At 44.6% G+C, this 17,487-nt stretch overlaps 1 protein-coding gene across 1 annotated transcript in view; it reads right to left on the bottom strand.

Moving 5' to 3' along the window:
• CRYBG1 (crystallin beta-gamma domain containing 1) overlaps nt 1-17,487 on the bottom strand; it is a 223,588-nt gene that overhangs the window by 65,395 nt on the left and 140,706 nt on the right. The window contains exon 3 of the mRNA XM_053590627.1: nt 346-1,985. Coding sequence (XP_053446602.1) covers nt 346-1,985 — 1,640 coding nt within the window. The remainder of the gene's footprint in view (nt 1-345; nt 1,986-17,487) is intronic.

The following is a 17,487-nucleotide window of genomic DNA, read 5'->3' as shown; positions in this document are numbered from 1 at the left end:
ATGCGTTTAAGAACATCCTACTCTGGAACACCCATGTACATTCTGAATTCTTTTAAAGCCATCCAGTCTTATCTATATTATGTACGTAAACCCTGAACCTCCAGGGATATCCTATTTTTATTTAAATCAGATATTAAAATAGGAATTAACTGAGGAGGCAGCCACGGGTGTCATTTTCTTAAACCTTAACTGTGTAAACTGGCCGCTCACCACATTAAGTTTAACGGCGGGGAAATTCTGGGCAGAGACATCTCTTCCACAAATGGGAAGACCCCAACCACTCGGAGCGGGCCCCAGCACGTTTGCGGACACGCATCTCCGCCCGGACCCATTCCACATACTTACAGGGTCACTTTGGTGGTCACCGTCGACCTGCCCGCACCGAAATGGTTCCTGGGCTTCAAACTGTCGGCGTCAGCAGGTCCGGAGGCTCCGGCCGATCTGCCCAGCTCTCTGCTTCGACCTCCCTCTGCCCGGCCGTCGAAATGATTGGGCAGCGGGCCCCTTTTGTGCTCGGGCTTGATCTCCGGCAGCAGCGAGCTGCTCCTGACCGTGAGCTCGCGGGGCACCACCCGCGCCGCCTCCTCCCCGCTGTCGGCCGCCGCACTTCTGGCGGCCGGGCCGGGGCCGGGGCCGGAGTCGGGCGCCCTCTTGGGTGGGGACTCCTTGCTGGGAGCCCGCGGGCCGCTGGCGGGCGGCGCGGGCACGGCCTCGGGGGCGCGGATCCTGCCCTTCCTCTTGGTGGGGGACGAGGCCGGGAGCGGCTGTTTGCTCCGCTCCGACTCGCCTCGGAGCTGCCCTTTGGGGCTGGGGCTGGGGCTGGGCTTGGACTCTGGGCTCCCGGCGGAGGCAACGCCCCCGTCGGGGGCCTCTGGCGGAGATTTCACTTTCTTTTCGGCAGAGACGCTGTCGGTGGCCGCGTTTGGCGCCACCTCGTAGTCAAACACCGCGTCGTCCCTCGCCGCGCTCTCGGGCAGCTCGGCGTCTGCACCTGGGGAGTCCGTGGATTTCTGCGACTTCCTCCGCCTCCCGGACCTGCGCCCGCTCGACTTCTTTTCCATGTCGTCCGAGTCTCCGCAATCTTCTGTCTTGTCGGTAATGAGGACCGGCTCGTCCACCTGTTCCACTTCAGTCTTACTCAAGTATATGTCCAAAGTCAACACCGTGGCGGGATGCGTGCGCTCGCCCGCCCGGGAATCACTCCCTCCGGGCCGGGCTGTGCCGCTGGCCTGCCCGGAACCGGGACTGCTCTCGGCCCCCTTGTTTGAAGGGTCACCTGGCAGAGCAGATGCGTCCTCGAGGGGCTGGCTGCGCCCGTCTAGGAGCTCCGGAGAGCCTCCCTCGGCACACACTCTGGGGACTCCGTCAAGGGCCTCGCCTAGACCTCCCGCCCCACGCTCCCGGGTGGGCGACCCCGACACACCCCTTGCACCCGGAGAAATCTCCTGTTCGCAGGCAGAGCGGAGCGAAGCGTCCTCCCTCGGATTGCGGGAGGGCGTCTCTAACTCCTCTTGCCTGGAGGAATTCCCGGGTGAGGAATGCAGCTGCTTGGCACCAGCGGTGGCATCTGGGAAAGTCTCTCCCTCTGCTTCCAGAGGTTCTAATTGGGGTGAATCACTTTCAGGGCACTGCTGCACAGCTGTAGCCGCTGCACTGCTGCTAGAGCAAGGTGATAGCTCGGCGTCAGGGGGTGCTGCCTGGACGCAGCCAGTCTCGCCGTCTGCCTCAAGGGGCCTCTGCAGCGGGGCGCCCTCCTCGCTCGCGTCCGTTTGCTTTGGTTGGCTGCTCTGAGATTTACTCTTCTCACTCTCTCTTTCAGGGAGTTTAGAAGAGGTTACAAATTTGGGGGAGACTGGTTTAGCAATCGAGCTGGTGGGACTCTCTAGACCGTTCCTGATGTTCCTTCTCCTTCCTGTCGCGAATAGAGTGCCAAGTTTCCCCAAAACTGGCTTCCTTCTGTTCTCTTCTGCTGGTTGTGCTCTGGACTGAAAAAGAAAAGGGGGTGGGGAGGGAAGATATGAGAATCTGGTACTCTCCCCTTTAGTAGTACAAAACTACAGGCCAAAATGATAATAGACCAGAGCTTCTAATTGAAAATGAGAAATTGTGTCTTTGTTACATTCATTCCAATAAACCCTAGTTTTAAATTTTTCTTAAACACGTACGTTTTGTGGCACTAAAACTAACATTTCTTTTAACTAATTTTTTTTTTTTTTTTTTTCTTTTCAGTTTTTGGCCAGGGCCGGGCTTGAACCCACTACCTCCGGCATATGGGGTCCGCGCCCAACCCTTTGAGCCACAGGCGCTGCCCAACTAATTTTTTTTTTTTAAGGAAAATTGGAAAGGTCCAAGTAACCACATACACAAAACAATCCCAAGTGTTCTCTACTTTTTCCTTTTTACCTCTTTCCTCAATAAAGATGCAATTGCAAAACAGCTAGACGTGACCGCAACAGCAGTAAACACACTAAAGGATCTTAAGGCGGATTTTTTTTTAAACACCTGGCTTTTTGTAGAGGAGAGGAGGACAAGGAAAACCAGTACAAGCAGGCTTCTCTTCGAGAACGTTTAGAAGCCACCGGGGTTCAATACCCAGCACTCGTAAACCCCAAACACACCTGGGCCCCGCCCATCGCTTGAGCTGCAATGGGAAAAGCGCGCGAACATTCAAACGCCCGCAGGTCCCCCGGGACCGGTGCCCCGTCCCTGGGCTCGCCGGAGAGGCATTTCCCTTCCGGAACCGCGTGGGGGGTGACTGGGAAGGTGGAGGGGGCGACACCTCCGCGCACCTTCCTTGGGGTCGAGGTGGCGCGGACGGACAGAAGCGCGCGGGCTCCCCCACTCCCCCTGGCTGCGGGCGCGCCCCGGAGGGAGCCCCCGAGCCAGCCCACCCAGGGAGGGGGCCGGGCAACCAACAGACGACGTGCCCGGGTGCCGGAAAGGGGAAAACCCACGCTTCTCACATCGCCTGGAGCAAAACGGCTGGCACCTGGCGTCCGCGCCGGAAGCCGGGAGAGGGCGCAGAACAAATCAATAAAAGCAAAGCCGCCAATGGGCGCTGCGGCACGCTGGGTTCGCCCGCGCGGGGACTGGGTAGGTGCCGGGCTCGGGGGAGGGAAGGAGCGGAGCGGCGGGCCCGCTCGGGCTCCCGGGAGGGAAGCGTACCTCGGGTAACCGACCCAGCAGAAACTAGGCCCAGTCCTGTGGCTACGCTCACACTTAAAACCTAGGCGCTAGTTTGAGTCTTGGCCAGACGAAAAAAAAGCCCCACTGTTTCTGGAAGGGGAATATTCAGGCCAATATCAACTGTCTACTGGAGATTCCCCAGTCTCTCTTTCAAGTAGCTCCATTTCATTTGAGTTACAGGCCGCCAGTGGACTTTGGAGATGGGAAATAGGAAATGAGGGTAAAAAACAACGTGAAATTAACAACGTCAACAAGCATTTGTTGAGACAGCCCTGGCACTGGAACACGGTGTGATCCTGCTTCAGCCTGGTGAGGTAATGCTGTTAACCCACAGTAGAGATGGGCAAAGAAATTCGGACCAGAAAGAGAAAGAAACGAAGTGAGCTGGGAAGGTAATAAAATCAGTATTCAAACCCAAGTCCTCCCCTTCCAGCCCATGCTCCTTCCACTCCGCCAGGGGCTCCTTTTAGAGGACACTGAGATTCAGTGGGCACCATGTCACATGCCCCCACCCCGCCCCCCAGCTCTCAGGAGGTGGGGTGCTCATGAATCTGACTTGCTCACTCAGTGCTGAGGCGAACCCTCTGGTCTGAGAAGCCGGTGGGAGCTTTGGGATTGGACAGTTGCCGAGAGAGGCTAATGGTGTAGCCACTCGGAGCTTTTGTGACTGAGGTGCTACTTTTCCAAAACCAGATTCAGATTAATTTGATTCTTCAATGGCTATATAAATAATATAGAAAGAATTTGCAGAGTGATTTTAAAAACACATTAAAATATTCTGACTTTCTAATGAAACTTTTGTATTCTCTTCCTACAAGTGTTTACTGGGCCATCCTTATGTACCAGACCCTTGTTAAGTGCTTAATGCAAATGCTCAGTGTATGCTGCCCCTGAGATAGGTAGGTCTTTTTATGTCCATTTACCAAGGTGACCTCTCTCTGGCCAAGGCCCCACAGCCAGTAAAGTCTGTCTGACTCTGATATAGAGCTCTTTGTCTCTACTGCCTGGACAGCCCTTCAAACATATCCTGAAGAAGGGGCCAGGAAAATAGGTTTGAGTCTCTTGGCTCAATTTCAGTCCCTGTCAAAATAAAACAACTAAGTATGCATATTATTCCATCTTGCCAATGATGTTGCAATCCGTTTTCCCAGGCAGTCTAAAGATGCCCCATCAGCAGTCCTCTACCTGCACAGTACAGGCAGTTTTTAGGGTTTTGGCTATAGCTGCTCTTTTTTTTTTTTTTTTTTTATAAAATAAATAAAAACTTGCTTCTCTGCTTGTCTCAACCACTGGATAACTTCCTCCACCTAGAGAGGCAGCTTGTTTGGGTACTCCAGACTGTTCTGTTGAATTTCCTAGAATTCCAGTGTTATTTCTTTATACCTAAATGTTCACAGCAGCCTCATTCATTATAGCCCCAAACTGAAAACAACTCAAATACCTACCAACTGGTGAATAGATAAACACATTGAGGTACATCTATACAACACAATAGTACTTACTAACAGACTTCTGAGAGGTATAACCAAATGGACAAAGCATTATGCTAAAGTGGAAGAAGCCAGACTCCAAACGTTACATACTTCCTGGTTACATTTATGTGTCATTCTAGACAATGCAAATCTAATCTATGGTAGAAGGTAATCTGTGGTTCCCTGACGGTGAGGCCAGGGATGGAGGGGTGTGATTATGAAGAGGTATAAAGGAACATTGGGGGATTAAGAAAGTGCTCTATACAATGTTGGCCTATACGCCTCTTGCTGAGAAAAGCCTTGCATTGTTGTTGGACTATTTGCATGATTTCCTAAAATATCTGGCAAAGAATTCTGCATCTCTGTTTACTGCCAGTGATTACAAAGTGGCTTCTGCTGGTACCACCGCAAAGCCCTGTGAGGGTCTACTGACCACTCACTGTTTTTGAGTCTGGTATCCTATCTCTAAACACTTTTTGTTCTTAGTCCTTTTCTTGTATAATTGATGTTCTTTAAAATTGTTAATGTGTAACAGGGCTTCTGTTTTGCTTTGTTTTCTGTTCTGTTTTAAACAGAAAATAAAAGGAGTGAAGCTCCTTTTCTTGTTTCAAAGTTGCTACCAGTGTATGCAGTAATTAGACAAAGATGAAACATTCAGTAGAACATGTTATTGCCTAGTTGACAACATTGCTTGAATGCTGGTGGTTCTATCCCTTTGACACCACACAGTTTTCTAATATGTGTTAATGCTACGTGAAAAAACGCCCTGATTCCTATTGCCGAAGGTTCAACTTGATGTATATACCCGAAAACCCATACATTTGTGTTCTTTTTTTTTTTTTTTTGTATGGTGCTTGAAGTAAAACAGCCCGTCCTCTGTAAGTCCATCTATGTTGTTCCTTAGGCATTCTATCTTTGCTCAAAATGTTGAAGGATGGTGATTTGTTTCATGGTTTTTGTATTTGAGTCTAATGCACGTTCTAACATGATAGAGGCAATGCATTATTGTGTAGCCACGGTTTTCTGGAGAAGTTGATATTTTAGGAATTGTATTTCAGATCTTAAATAAAATTTGTTTCTAAATTTCAAAGCAAAAAAAAAATTAAATTGCTCTATATCTTGATTATGGTGATGGTTAAACACATGTACATATCTTTCAAAACTCATCAAATTGAAGGCTGGGCTTGGTGGCTCATGCCTGTAATCCCAGCACTTGGGAGGCTGAGGCAGGTGGATCCCTTGAGCTCACGAGTTTGAGACCATTCTGAGCAAGAGTGAGACCCCCATCTCTAAACAAACAAACTAGCTGGGCATTGTGGCAGGTGCCTGTAGTCCCAGCTACTTGGGAGGATGAGGCAGGAGAATTGCTCAAGCCCAAGAGTTTGAGCTTGCTGTGAGCTGTGAAGCCACTGCACACTATCAGGGGCAAGAAATGAGACTTGGTGTCAAAAACAAAAAACTCATCAGATTGTACATGTAAAATGGGTATAAAATTAGGATTTGTGAGTACTTTTTTTGGCTAATACTAAATACAGCTCCTTAAGGGTCATATGTAATCATCCATGACAAGACCATCCTCCAGTAGCAGCCCTGTTCTGTGATTCTCAAACTTTTCAGTGTGGCAGAACCAATCAGCAGTCACCACCTAGTAAATGTTACCTTACACTGCTACATATAATTTCAGAGATCTATACTATCTCCTAACTAATGGGGAGCAAAAGGCCAGGACATACAGGATAACTTGTTAATACACTACAGTATGTCCAAAGTGTCTTGACGTAACAAGCAAAATAATGTATTATATTTATTTTCAGATTACAAATAGCATCATCACTTTAAATTGAGAAATATGTCACCTGAAATCATGTTTAGAGGTTAAAATAAAATAGGCTGAGCATATCATTTGAAAATATAACAAACACACTGTTTAAAAACAAACCATATGTTTCCCACCCTTTCACTCCTCAGTAGAATGTAAGTCCCTCCAGGGCACGAAAAATGTTCTCTCTGCATTCTCATAGCTAGCCTGAGGATTCACAGCTCGAGATGGACAAAAAGTGCCCACTGCTCCTAAGGAATTAGTCATGTTCTTCCTCCCTTACAAGATGGAGTTTTCAACACTTTCGGAGATACTCAGCAGGTGTAAACAAAACAGAGTGAAATCGTTTCTGCCCAAGACTTAGTGTGGTCCAGACTTTGCAGCTTTATTCAGGCCACACGAGCATTCTGCACTTTATGCAGCTTCTGGCACACAAACTTTGATTTCTTCAGGTTTCCTCCTGGCTGCCAGCCCAAGTCTGACTTGGGAAAGCAGATCAAGATCTTTTTACATGTACACACCTGTGCATCTTTCTAAAATGTGGTCATCAATGTATGAAAGTAACTCCTTTTCCCCCAAGCACTTGTGATTCCCTAAGAGCTCACTTTTGTTCGTTTCTGAAGGGTAACTTAGTTCTTCAGTTCAGCCATAAGGGACAGTCAACTGGAGACTATTGTGGATGGTATGACTGGCTGTGTTACTTGTTCACAACAAATGTGTGTGTTTGTGCTGGTGAGGAACTTTGTTTTTCTGCATAGTTTTTTTTTTTTTAAGAAAAGTACTTTTAGTCATGTGGTTTAAAAATAGAGGAATTTAGCTACCTTGCCCTTCAACTTTTTTTTTTTTTTTTTGTAGAGACAGAGTCTCACTTTATCACCCTCGGTAGAGTGCTGTGCTGTCACAGCTCACAGCAACCTCCAACTCCTGGGTTTAGATGATTCTCTTGCCTCAGCCTCCTGAGTAGCTGGGACTACAGGAGCCCACAACAATGCCTGGCTATTTTTTGTTGCAGTTTGGCCGGGGCTGGGTTTGAACCTGCCACTCTCAATATATGGGACTGGTGTCCTACCCACTGAACCACAGGCGCCACCCACACCCTTCAACTTTTAAAAGTAAAAATAGGGTGGGGCGGCGCCTGTGGCTCAAAGGAGTAAGGTGCCGGCCCCATATGCTGGAGGTGGCAGGTTCAAACCCCGCCCAGGCCAAAAACTGCAAAAAAAAAAATTAAAAATAGGGTTAGAAAATTCTGTTCAATAAAAGAGACACTTTAGGATCATGTGACAGCTGACTAAAACACAAAGATGGGGAGTGAGGAAGGGGCAGAAAAAGCGAAATAGTCCAAGCTGGACAGACAGGACAATTTGTGGTAGAGGTACACTGGGAAAAACACAAAAGCAAGAAGGACTTCCGTGAGGTGACATTCTTTTCTTGTAACTTCCAGGACATTCATTCTGAAGACTTTTAGAAGAATTAAAGTTAGAAATCACATTTGCCTGTGATAAGTGTACAACAGAGTATCATCTCGGTACCAGAAACACCAGACAGGAGAAGTTGCATTTAAGAGAGATTCCAGATCCGTACAGACCTGGATTTGGAACAGGCACTTCAGATAATGTAACTATCCTCCCCCCTTCTCCATTTTGTGTTTTCATTTTTGGTACTGACTGCATTAATACTAATAAATATGGCTCACTCCAAATACCCACACACCCATAAAATGCAAACACCCCGGCATATCAGTAAACACTGCTTTATTAAGCACTGAAACTTTTCATTTTAACTTTTTTAATTAATATTTTTCTATCATATGTTAGGGAGTTCCCTCACTCAAGTATGCTAAATTTGGCTACTTCTTAATGATTCCAGAGACAGAACTATGAACCTCTGCTATTACACGGGTGCTGTAATAGCGATTTCTTCCTGAACCATTACAATGAGTGAAGACTTAACACTTGCATTAAATGATCCACAGACGACACCACTATTCAGTAGTAGGCAGGCCTCTTATGAAAAAGGATATGAAATTGCTACATTCATCCACTTTTTTTTTTTTTTTGTAGAGACTGAGTCTCACTTTATCACCCTCGGTAGGATGGGTGGCGTCACAGCTCACAGCAACCTCCAGCTCTTGGGCTTAGGTGATTCTCTTATCTCAGCCTCCTGAGTAGCTGGGACTACAGGCGCCTGCCACCACGCCCGGCTATTATTTTTGTTGTTGTTGTTGCAGTTTGGCCGGGGCTGGATTTGAACCCGCCACCCTCGGTACATGGGGCCGGCGCCCTACTCACTGAGCCACAGGCGCTGCTCATACATTCATCTATTTTTTATCTACAATCCAATTTCCTTTTTTTTTTTTTTCTGGCCAGGACCGGATTTGAACCCGCCACCTCCAGTATATGGGGCCGGCACCCTACTCTTTGAGCCACAGGCACCGCCCTCTACAGTCCAATTTCATGTGGTGTAACCAATAATCCCTGACATTAGGGCTCCCTCCCTGCAACATGACTCCTCCCCAGCCTCCCAGGGTGGAATGCTTGCTAGCCCTGTGCTACTTCTAATATTTGTCACCACTTCTAATGCCCACCCATCTCTGCTGCTCACTATTTTCCCGTTTTTTAAATCAGTGTCCTTTCAACATCAAGTGACACATATCTTTCTACTCATATCTCAGTGTTTGTTTTTTTCTGTGCTACCTCTTCAAACTAAACAATAATCACATCCTGTTACATTGTCACATCAATGGTATACAATTGGGTAAAACAGCAGGGACAGACTATTTTTTTTTAATTCCAGCTTAAATGATGTCCTGAAAAAGAGGCATTATCAAATATGAAAGCTGTCGTTTATGAAGGAGTTAACTTTTCATTCTTCCAATCAGTTTCTTTTACAATACAGACTCCCAGTTTCTATTGTCTTCAGGTCATTTATTTTTCGACAGAGACAGGGTGATACTTACTTGTTCAAAGCCACTGATACTTGATCAATCAGAAAGGAAGATAAAAGATAAGATCACGGAAGGTTTGAGTTGTAGAATCATTTACTTGTTCATTCCACCAATAATTATTGAACATCTACTTCATGCCAGAGTTTTCTTCTTGTCTTAAAGAGGCAAACTATGACCCAAAGAATATATATAATTTTCCTAAGACAAGAATAAGACTTTCTAAAAGTTAACTTGGTAATTTTTTCCATTTGAAGTTATAGGTGTGGTCTTAAAAAAAAATAAGACTTTATTTGCTAGAATATGATTTATATACCACTTTTATGAATGTGCTGACCGCAGAGAGCACGTTACTTATTCCTGGGCCATGCGATACAGTGAGATACAGCCGATGAACCCTCTCTTTGCTGGAGCTCTGTGTCTAGAATTCAGGTAATTCTGGGAATAGAGTTGGGTATTTCTGCTTGCTCACCTTTCCTCACCCTTGCCAGTGCCCGAGACCCCCCCGCCCCCCAAGCCATGATGGAATATAGAAACTGACATCCTTGCCCTTTGGCTTTGCTTAGGTTGAGTCAGTGGGGGACACTGATTGTTCCCATCAGTGCCTAGTTAGTCCAGTCCCCAGTTTCTCCATGTCCTAGTTAGGCTCCAGGTTGGGTGTGGCTGGGTTTGGCCAGTTTGGTCAGGGAGCCCTTCCCTGCAGCTTGTCCTCTCTTCAGGTTCTTGCAGTGGCTTCCTCCTCTTGCTCCCTCTGGCCTAACATAGAAAAGGGTCTTTGTAGGTGCCAGCCAGAGAGTGTGCCAGTAGCTTTTGCTTGGGGTAGAATGAAGTTTTGTGGGTCATGAGGCATAGATAATTTTGAGAGCTTTCTTTAAGTGAAAGAACACAAAATTCTAGATTACAGATTTAGGGTCAGAGCCCTGGAAGAGGCTATGTCAGTGGTTCTCAACCTTCCTAAGGCCGCCTAATGCCGCAACCCTTTAACACAGTTCCTCATGTTGTGGTGACCCCCAACCATAAAATTATTTTCATTGCTACTTCATAACTGTAATATTGCTACTGTTATGAATCGTAATGTAAATATCTGATATGCAGGATGTATTTTCATTGTTACAAAGGGGTCGCGACCCACAGGTTGAGAACTGCTGGGCTATGTGAAGAACCCTGAAGCTAGAGCTTTTAAAGCCCCCCTTAGTTTCCTGAAAGCCTTGCCCATACTTTGCAAATAGTCCTGATTACTCTCCTCAATTAAGTAGAGCATGCTAGGTGTTTCCTGTGCTGGGATCATGACTAATACTTACTGTGCACCTAGTTATGAATAATCAATAACCCAGCATGTTTCTCTACTGGTGTCCCTAACGTTTTCTTTTTCTCACAAAGACAGTGATAATTTGAAGTTATAATTGTAGTCTTAAAAAAAAATCAGACTTTATTTGCTGGAATATGATCTATGTACCATTTTTATGAATGTACTGACCGCAGAGAGCACATTACCTCAGTGTGCCGTGCTTATTCCAGGCCATGTGATGCCATGAGAGATACGGTCAATGAACCTCCTCTTTCCTGGAGCTCTGGGTTCCAGTAAAATTAATTAACTTAAAATTAATTCACTTAATAGTTGAGATGTATAGGATTATACATCTCATGAGGTTTTTTTTTTTCCTTACGAAGAATATGTAACTAACAGGAGATACAGGAGTTTGAAATTTGTAGCAAAGTGTTATCCTACCTCCTGGTTTACATATCCAGATTCACATAATCAAATTACTGACTAGTTAGTTCCTAACTGGAACGAAGTTTAGCCAAACTGGAAAATGGAAATGTGTTCAATCATGAAGTAATAGTCAAATTAGTTCCTTTTTTATGGACTTAGAACCAGAAAAGCACCTATTTTAAATTATGCAATTTAAAATGAATGACTTGCACAATAACTCATGTCAAAGATCAAGAACAATTACTTTCAAACACTAAAGAAAATCAGTGAGACTTTAAATCTAAGTACTGAAGCACCAAAGACTAAAGTTGAGTTAGGTCATCATGTGTAAATACTATGAGGGAGTGAGAGGGAGAAAAAGGTGGAGTGGCCCTGGAGACCCTGGCACAGCCTAGCTGCCCTTCCAGAGTCACATCTAGCAGTCAGTTTGGGCACTGGGGGGTGATGGAGACTGGGAAGAGAGAAGGAAGCTGGAAAAGAGGAAGGGGCATCTCCAATGCAGCACTACTGACTCTAGGCTGCCTCTGAGACTTCCAGTGACCTTGAGACCTCAGTCTGAAGGTTAAGTTAAAAGGTGGACTTAAAAATAGTGGATTTATTTCTGGAAAATGGAACAATCTTTATCTTTCTTATTAATATATACTGCCCCCCAATTTCTCCATTTTCTGTAGTTTATAGTAAGAGTTGTTGACTTTCTAGCAATACTTTTCTAATTAAGGAGCAGATTGCATGCTTTTGTGAGAGAACTCAGGACTACTACTAAACAGGAATCAAGTCATTTATCCCCTCAAAAACTGAGCCCTTGTCACACAGAGTATTGAGAAATTCATGTGAAATGATACACATGATATGCTTTGAGCAGCACAAAGTGGCCCATGACAGTGCAGCCTGGCATTACTAATAGTCTGATGCTTTGCTGATGTTTCATAGCCTAAGTTAAAATTATAGAAGCTAAATAAGTAAGATGAATTTATAGGCCTCAGTTGACCAGAAGGGAATAAAAAAACAGCAGCTGCAACAGATTCAATTTTGTGTCCGAGTTAACATGTCTATAGAACTTGACACTATCTTTAATGAGTCGTGGCTAAAATAAAACAAATAGAAGTCTAGTCTTGTTTTAACTTTTTTTTGCAGATCTTTGTATAGAAGATATGCAATTAAGTTGGGTGCAGAGGCTCCCTCCTATAATTCTAGCATTTTGGGAGGCCAAGGTGTGAGGACTGCTTGAGGCCAGAAGTTCAAGGCCAGGCTGACCAAGAGTCAGACCCCATCTCTACAAAAAATAGAAAAAAATTGCTGGGTGTACTGGCATGCCCCTGTAGTTCTAGCTACTTGGGAGGCTGAGGCAAAAGGATCGTTCCAGCCCATTAGTTTGAGGTTGAAATGAGCTATGATGGGGCAGCGCCTGTGGCTCAGTGAGTAGGGCGCCGGCCCCACATACCGAGGGTGGCAGGTTCAAACCCAGCCCCGGCCAAACTGCAACCAAAAAATAGCCGGGCGTTGTGGCGGGTGCCTGTAGTCCCAGCTGCTCGGGAGGCTGAGGCAACAGAATCAGTAAGCCCAAGAGCTGGAGGTGGCTGTGAGCCGTGTGACGCCACGGCACTCTACCAAGGGCTGTGTGACTCTGTCGCTACAAAAAAAAAAAAAAAAGAAATGAGCTATGATGGTACCAGTGCTGTCTGTCCCAGGAGAGAGAGAAGCAGGAGAAGGGGAAGAAGAAGAAAACCAATTAGGTAGAATGACCAAACACTTTTGCATCACCCTATGTAAAATAGCACTCTCACTTTCTATAACCTTATCCTCCTTCATTTTTCATCACAGTACTTCTCATTACCTGAATAGTCCTGCCTATTTGTTTGTGTACTTCTTTGGGGTCTGTCTCTTACAGGATGTAAGCTTCATGAGGAGAAGAATGTTGCATCCCTAACCCTTGATCAATGCTTGGTACCAATAGGCACTCAAATATTTAGTAAATAAATGTGTTGACCACATTTTCCAGAAATTCTTTACTCTCCAACCTATTGACAAACAAGAGCCAGACAACAGTGTAGCATGGAATGGCCAGCAGTTTGGGGAGTAATCATTTATCACAGGTCTGAGTAAGCAATTCTCACTCAGGAACAAAGGTCTGCCTCTAGCCTTGGTCTCTTTCTCAAAGGATTCCCACAAAATCCAGTTTCTGAAATATTTGGATTATGTTAAGGATAAAATGTTTGTAAAACTCCTAATACTACATACAATCTCTTGAGAACAGTGAATGGAAAAGGAAACCATAAAAGAAATACATAGTTGACCCTCAAAGCACAGGCAATAAAAGCAAACACAGAGAAATGGACAAAGGAGAGCCTAAGGAAACAACAGAGTGAAGAGACAACACAGAGATAGGGAAGCAATATTTGCAAATATTGCTTAGATAAGGGTTAATTTCTAAAATACATAAGAAATTCAGACAACTTAATGGCAAGAAAATAATAGCTCTATATACAAATGTGCAAAGCCCTGAATAAACATTTCTCAAAAGAAGACATACAAATGGCCAACAGGTTTGTGAAAGAAAAATGCTCCATATTACTAATGATCAGGGAGATGAAAATTGAAATCACAATGAGCCATCACCTCACACCTGCTAGAGTGGCTATCATCAAAAAGATGAAAGATAAGTGTTGGTGAGGATGTAGAGAAAAAGAACTCTTATACACTGTTGGTGGGAAGATAAATTAATGCAGCCATTATGGAGAAACAGAATGGATATTCCTCAAACAAGTATAGAATTACCAAACGATCCAGCAATCCCATTACAGGGTACGTACCCAAAGGAAAGTAAATCAGTATATTAAAGAGATATTTGCACTGCCATGTTCATCAGAGGTCTATTCACAATAGTTAAGATAAGGAATCAACCTATGTGTCCATCGATGGATAAATGGACAAAGAAAATGTGATATGTATACACAATAGGATATTATTCAGCCTTAAAACGAAGGAAATCCTGTTATTTGCAACAACTGAGATGAACCTGCAGGACGTAACACTAAGTTAAGAAGCCAGGAACAAAAAGACAAATATCACATAATCTTATGTATATTTGGAGTCTAAAAAAGTCAAATATACAGAAGTAGAGAATGGAATAGTAGTTACCAGAGACCAGGTGTAGGAGGAAGGTTGGCGGGATGTTGACCATCAGGCACAAAATTTCAGTTAGGAAGAATAAGTGTTATCTATCTATTGCACAGCATGGTGACTATAATCAGTTATAATGTACTGTTTATTTCAAATTGCTAAAAGATGGTTCAGCGCCTATAGCTCAAGCAGCTAAGGCGCCAGCCACATACACCAGAGCTGGCAGGTTCAAATCCAGCCCGAGCCTGCCAAACAACAATGACAACTACAACCAAAAAAATAGCCGGGCATTGTGGCGGGCGCCTGTAGTCCCAGCTACTTGGGAGGCTGAGGTAAGAGAATCACTTAAGCCCAGGAGTTGGAGGTTGCTGTGAGCTGTGACGCTACAACACTGTACAGGGTGACACCTTGAGGCTCTGTCTCAAAAAAAAAAAAAAATTGCTAAAAGAATAGATCTGAAATATTCTCATTCTAAAAAGTAAGTATCTTAGGTGATGGCTATGTTAACTAGCTGGATACAATAAGTCTACAATGTATACACATACCAAGACATCACATTATACTCCATAAATATATATAATTATTTGTCAATTGAAATATTAAATTTAAAATAAAAAATAAAATCCAAAATATATACACAAAGAAATGCATATTCACATTTGAAAATCAGAATATATTGATAACTATAATCAAAGAAACATAAATTATCCTTAATTTTTCCATCCCTATACACCACTATTACTATTTTTTCTTCCTGACTTTTTTTTGGGGGGATTAAACAATATTATTTTGCATATGCTGTTTGGTATATTGTTCTTTCACTGAATTCACGCCAATAAATATACTTGTATATTAACAGTTTTGAAGGTCGCATTGAACTCCAGCATGCAGATGTACCACAATTGCCATAGATATTCACTTATGTTATTTTCTTTTTTTTTTTTTTTGTAGAGACAGAGTCTCACTGTACCGCCCTCGGTAGAGTGCCGTGGCCTCACACAGCTCACAGCAACGTCCAACTCCTGGGCTTAGGCGATTCTCTTGCCTCAGCCTCCCGAGCAGCTGGGACTACAGGTGCCCGCCACAACGCCCGGCTATTTTTTGGTTGCAGTTTGGCCGGGGCCAGGTTTGAACCCACCACCCTCGGTATATGGGGCCGGCGCCTTACCGACTGAGCCACAGGCGCCGCCCCACTTATGTTATTTTCAATGCACTGCAGGCTGCAGAAAATATTTGTAGCTTATCTCTATACATATCCTTAATTATTTCCATGGGACATATTCCTAATGGATTTCAATCATAAGCCTGAAAGACACCATCCCAACTGCCATAATCTCAAATATTGACATTCTGAAAGATCAGAATCAAGATTCAACATTCAGGATTGTGGTGTTCAGGAAGATGTTTCTTGGGATTCTGATCCAGACCTAATCCGAGAGACCAACAGGAGATGTAAGAGGTGACAACAATATTCTACGTAAGTCTTTTTTTGTTTGTTTGCTTGTTTATTTTTTTAGAAGCCCAGGGCTGGGTTCGAACCTACCCACCCTAGTACATGTGGCCGGCGCCCTACCTACTTTGCTACAGGCACTGCCCAACAACAATATTCTATTTCTTGACCTGTGTCTAGTTATATAGGTGCTTGCCTTACATTAATCATCACTCTCTACATTTATTTTTTATACACTTTTCTCATACAAGCTATGCTTCACAATAACTACATAACATGCATGTCTTTGGTTTCTAATGCCATTGAAGCCATATTATAATTCCAAAGTTTTGAGACAGACTGTGTTGTGGTCCATTATTTCACTCCCAAGAAACACAGTCCACAGCGTCCTTTCTGATTCACCCGTGCGAGTTCCAACTTGCTCAGCTTAGCGGTGTTGCTGGGAGGGCTTCCTTTGTTTCTGTCTCTGCAGATTTTACATTTCTCGATTTTTGTGTGTCTCAAAACTTTCGTAAGGAGCCACATGTTTATTGGCCTTGCCTTTTTCCGCTTTTATGATTCATTTCAGCTAATATTTCTTAAGCACCTACACGTGCCAGGCACTTCATAACAGTCCTGTGACGTGGTGATTGTCAGCTCATTTCACATGTGAGAAAACGGCAGTGTGAGAAGGGACGTGCCCAAGGTCACACATCGCTGTTGGGACTAGAAGATGCATGGCGATGTTTGTGCTGTCTCTCTCCTTGCCCTTCCCTTTCTGTTCTCTTTGGCTGCATTTGACTGTCCTACGTTCAAACATGAACAGGGAAGGACACAGAAAGAGCTGAGAAGCAGAGCCTGCTGCTAAGGTGGGTGGGGAGGGAAGCGTTGTAAGGACAGGAAATGGACCTGAGGCCGAGGAGCAAGGGCCATGAAGGCAGCAGGAGAGCCTGCATCGGAACTGCCCAGCTGGGGCAAGTCACACTTTCACTCATTGGAGCCTCTAAAGTTATCCTCATCAGGGTTTCCGTTCAACATCTAGTCTCCTTTTCTGCTCCCTGGAGCTACTGCCCCGTCCCTCACTTCCTTTCTACCCTAGGAAGACCAGTCTGATTTCCCCTCCTACAGAATTTGGTTTTATTCTTTCTGCTCCATTAGACTCTGTCTTTGAGTTGGTGGGATGGGCCGGGATGGGAGAAGATTGATTAGGACTATGTGTGTGTCAGTAGCAGGCAGACTGTGAGAAATCTGCTGCTCCTTGGATTTTGAGAAGTGAAATATTTCATCACTCTCACCACTGTGTTCCTGGCAGGGAGCATGAGCCTCAGATGCCATCTCTCTGCCTCAGCTTGTGTGTCTGGATTGCAGTTTGCAAACACCACTCCTGTACGGGCTTGAGGTGGACAAGCCTGTGCGCCAGGCTTTCCTGCACTGCCCTAGTCCTGATTACGCCTGGAGACACCGACAGCAGGTTCCTGCCCATTCCAACACTTTGAATTAAAATTTAACGTCTCTCACTGGCCACTGCGTTATAGTCCCTGCAGCTCTTTCTATGTGCCTTTACCTCATATTACAGAGAAACCCAAGGGGGAAACAACCTTCCAAATACCATATGGTCAATATACTATAGTTAAATTAATCTGCTTGTACATTTTTAGATATTTACAACTAGGCTGTAATAAATGGTTGACCAAAATACCAGGAATTTCACGTTACTTACTCAACTTATAATTCTTTTTGAAGGTTCACAGTCATTCTGCTCTTAACCCTGAATGTTTGTTTGTTTGATTTAATTTGGCAAATTAT

Source organism: Nycticebus coucang, chromosome 5 (assembly GCF_027406575.1).
Source record: "Nycticebus coucang isolate mNycCou1 chromosome 5, mNycCou1.pri, whole genome shotgun sequence".
Classification (NCBI taxonomy): domain Eukaryota; kingdom Metazoa; phylum Chordata; class Mammalia; order Primates; family Lorisidae; genus Nycticebus; species Nycticebus coucang.
This window is presented reverse-complemented; position numbering and strand designations above follow the sequence as displayed.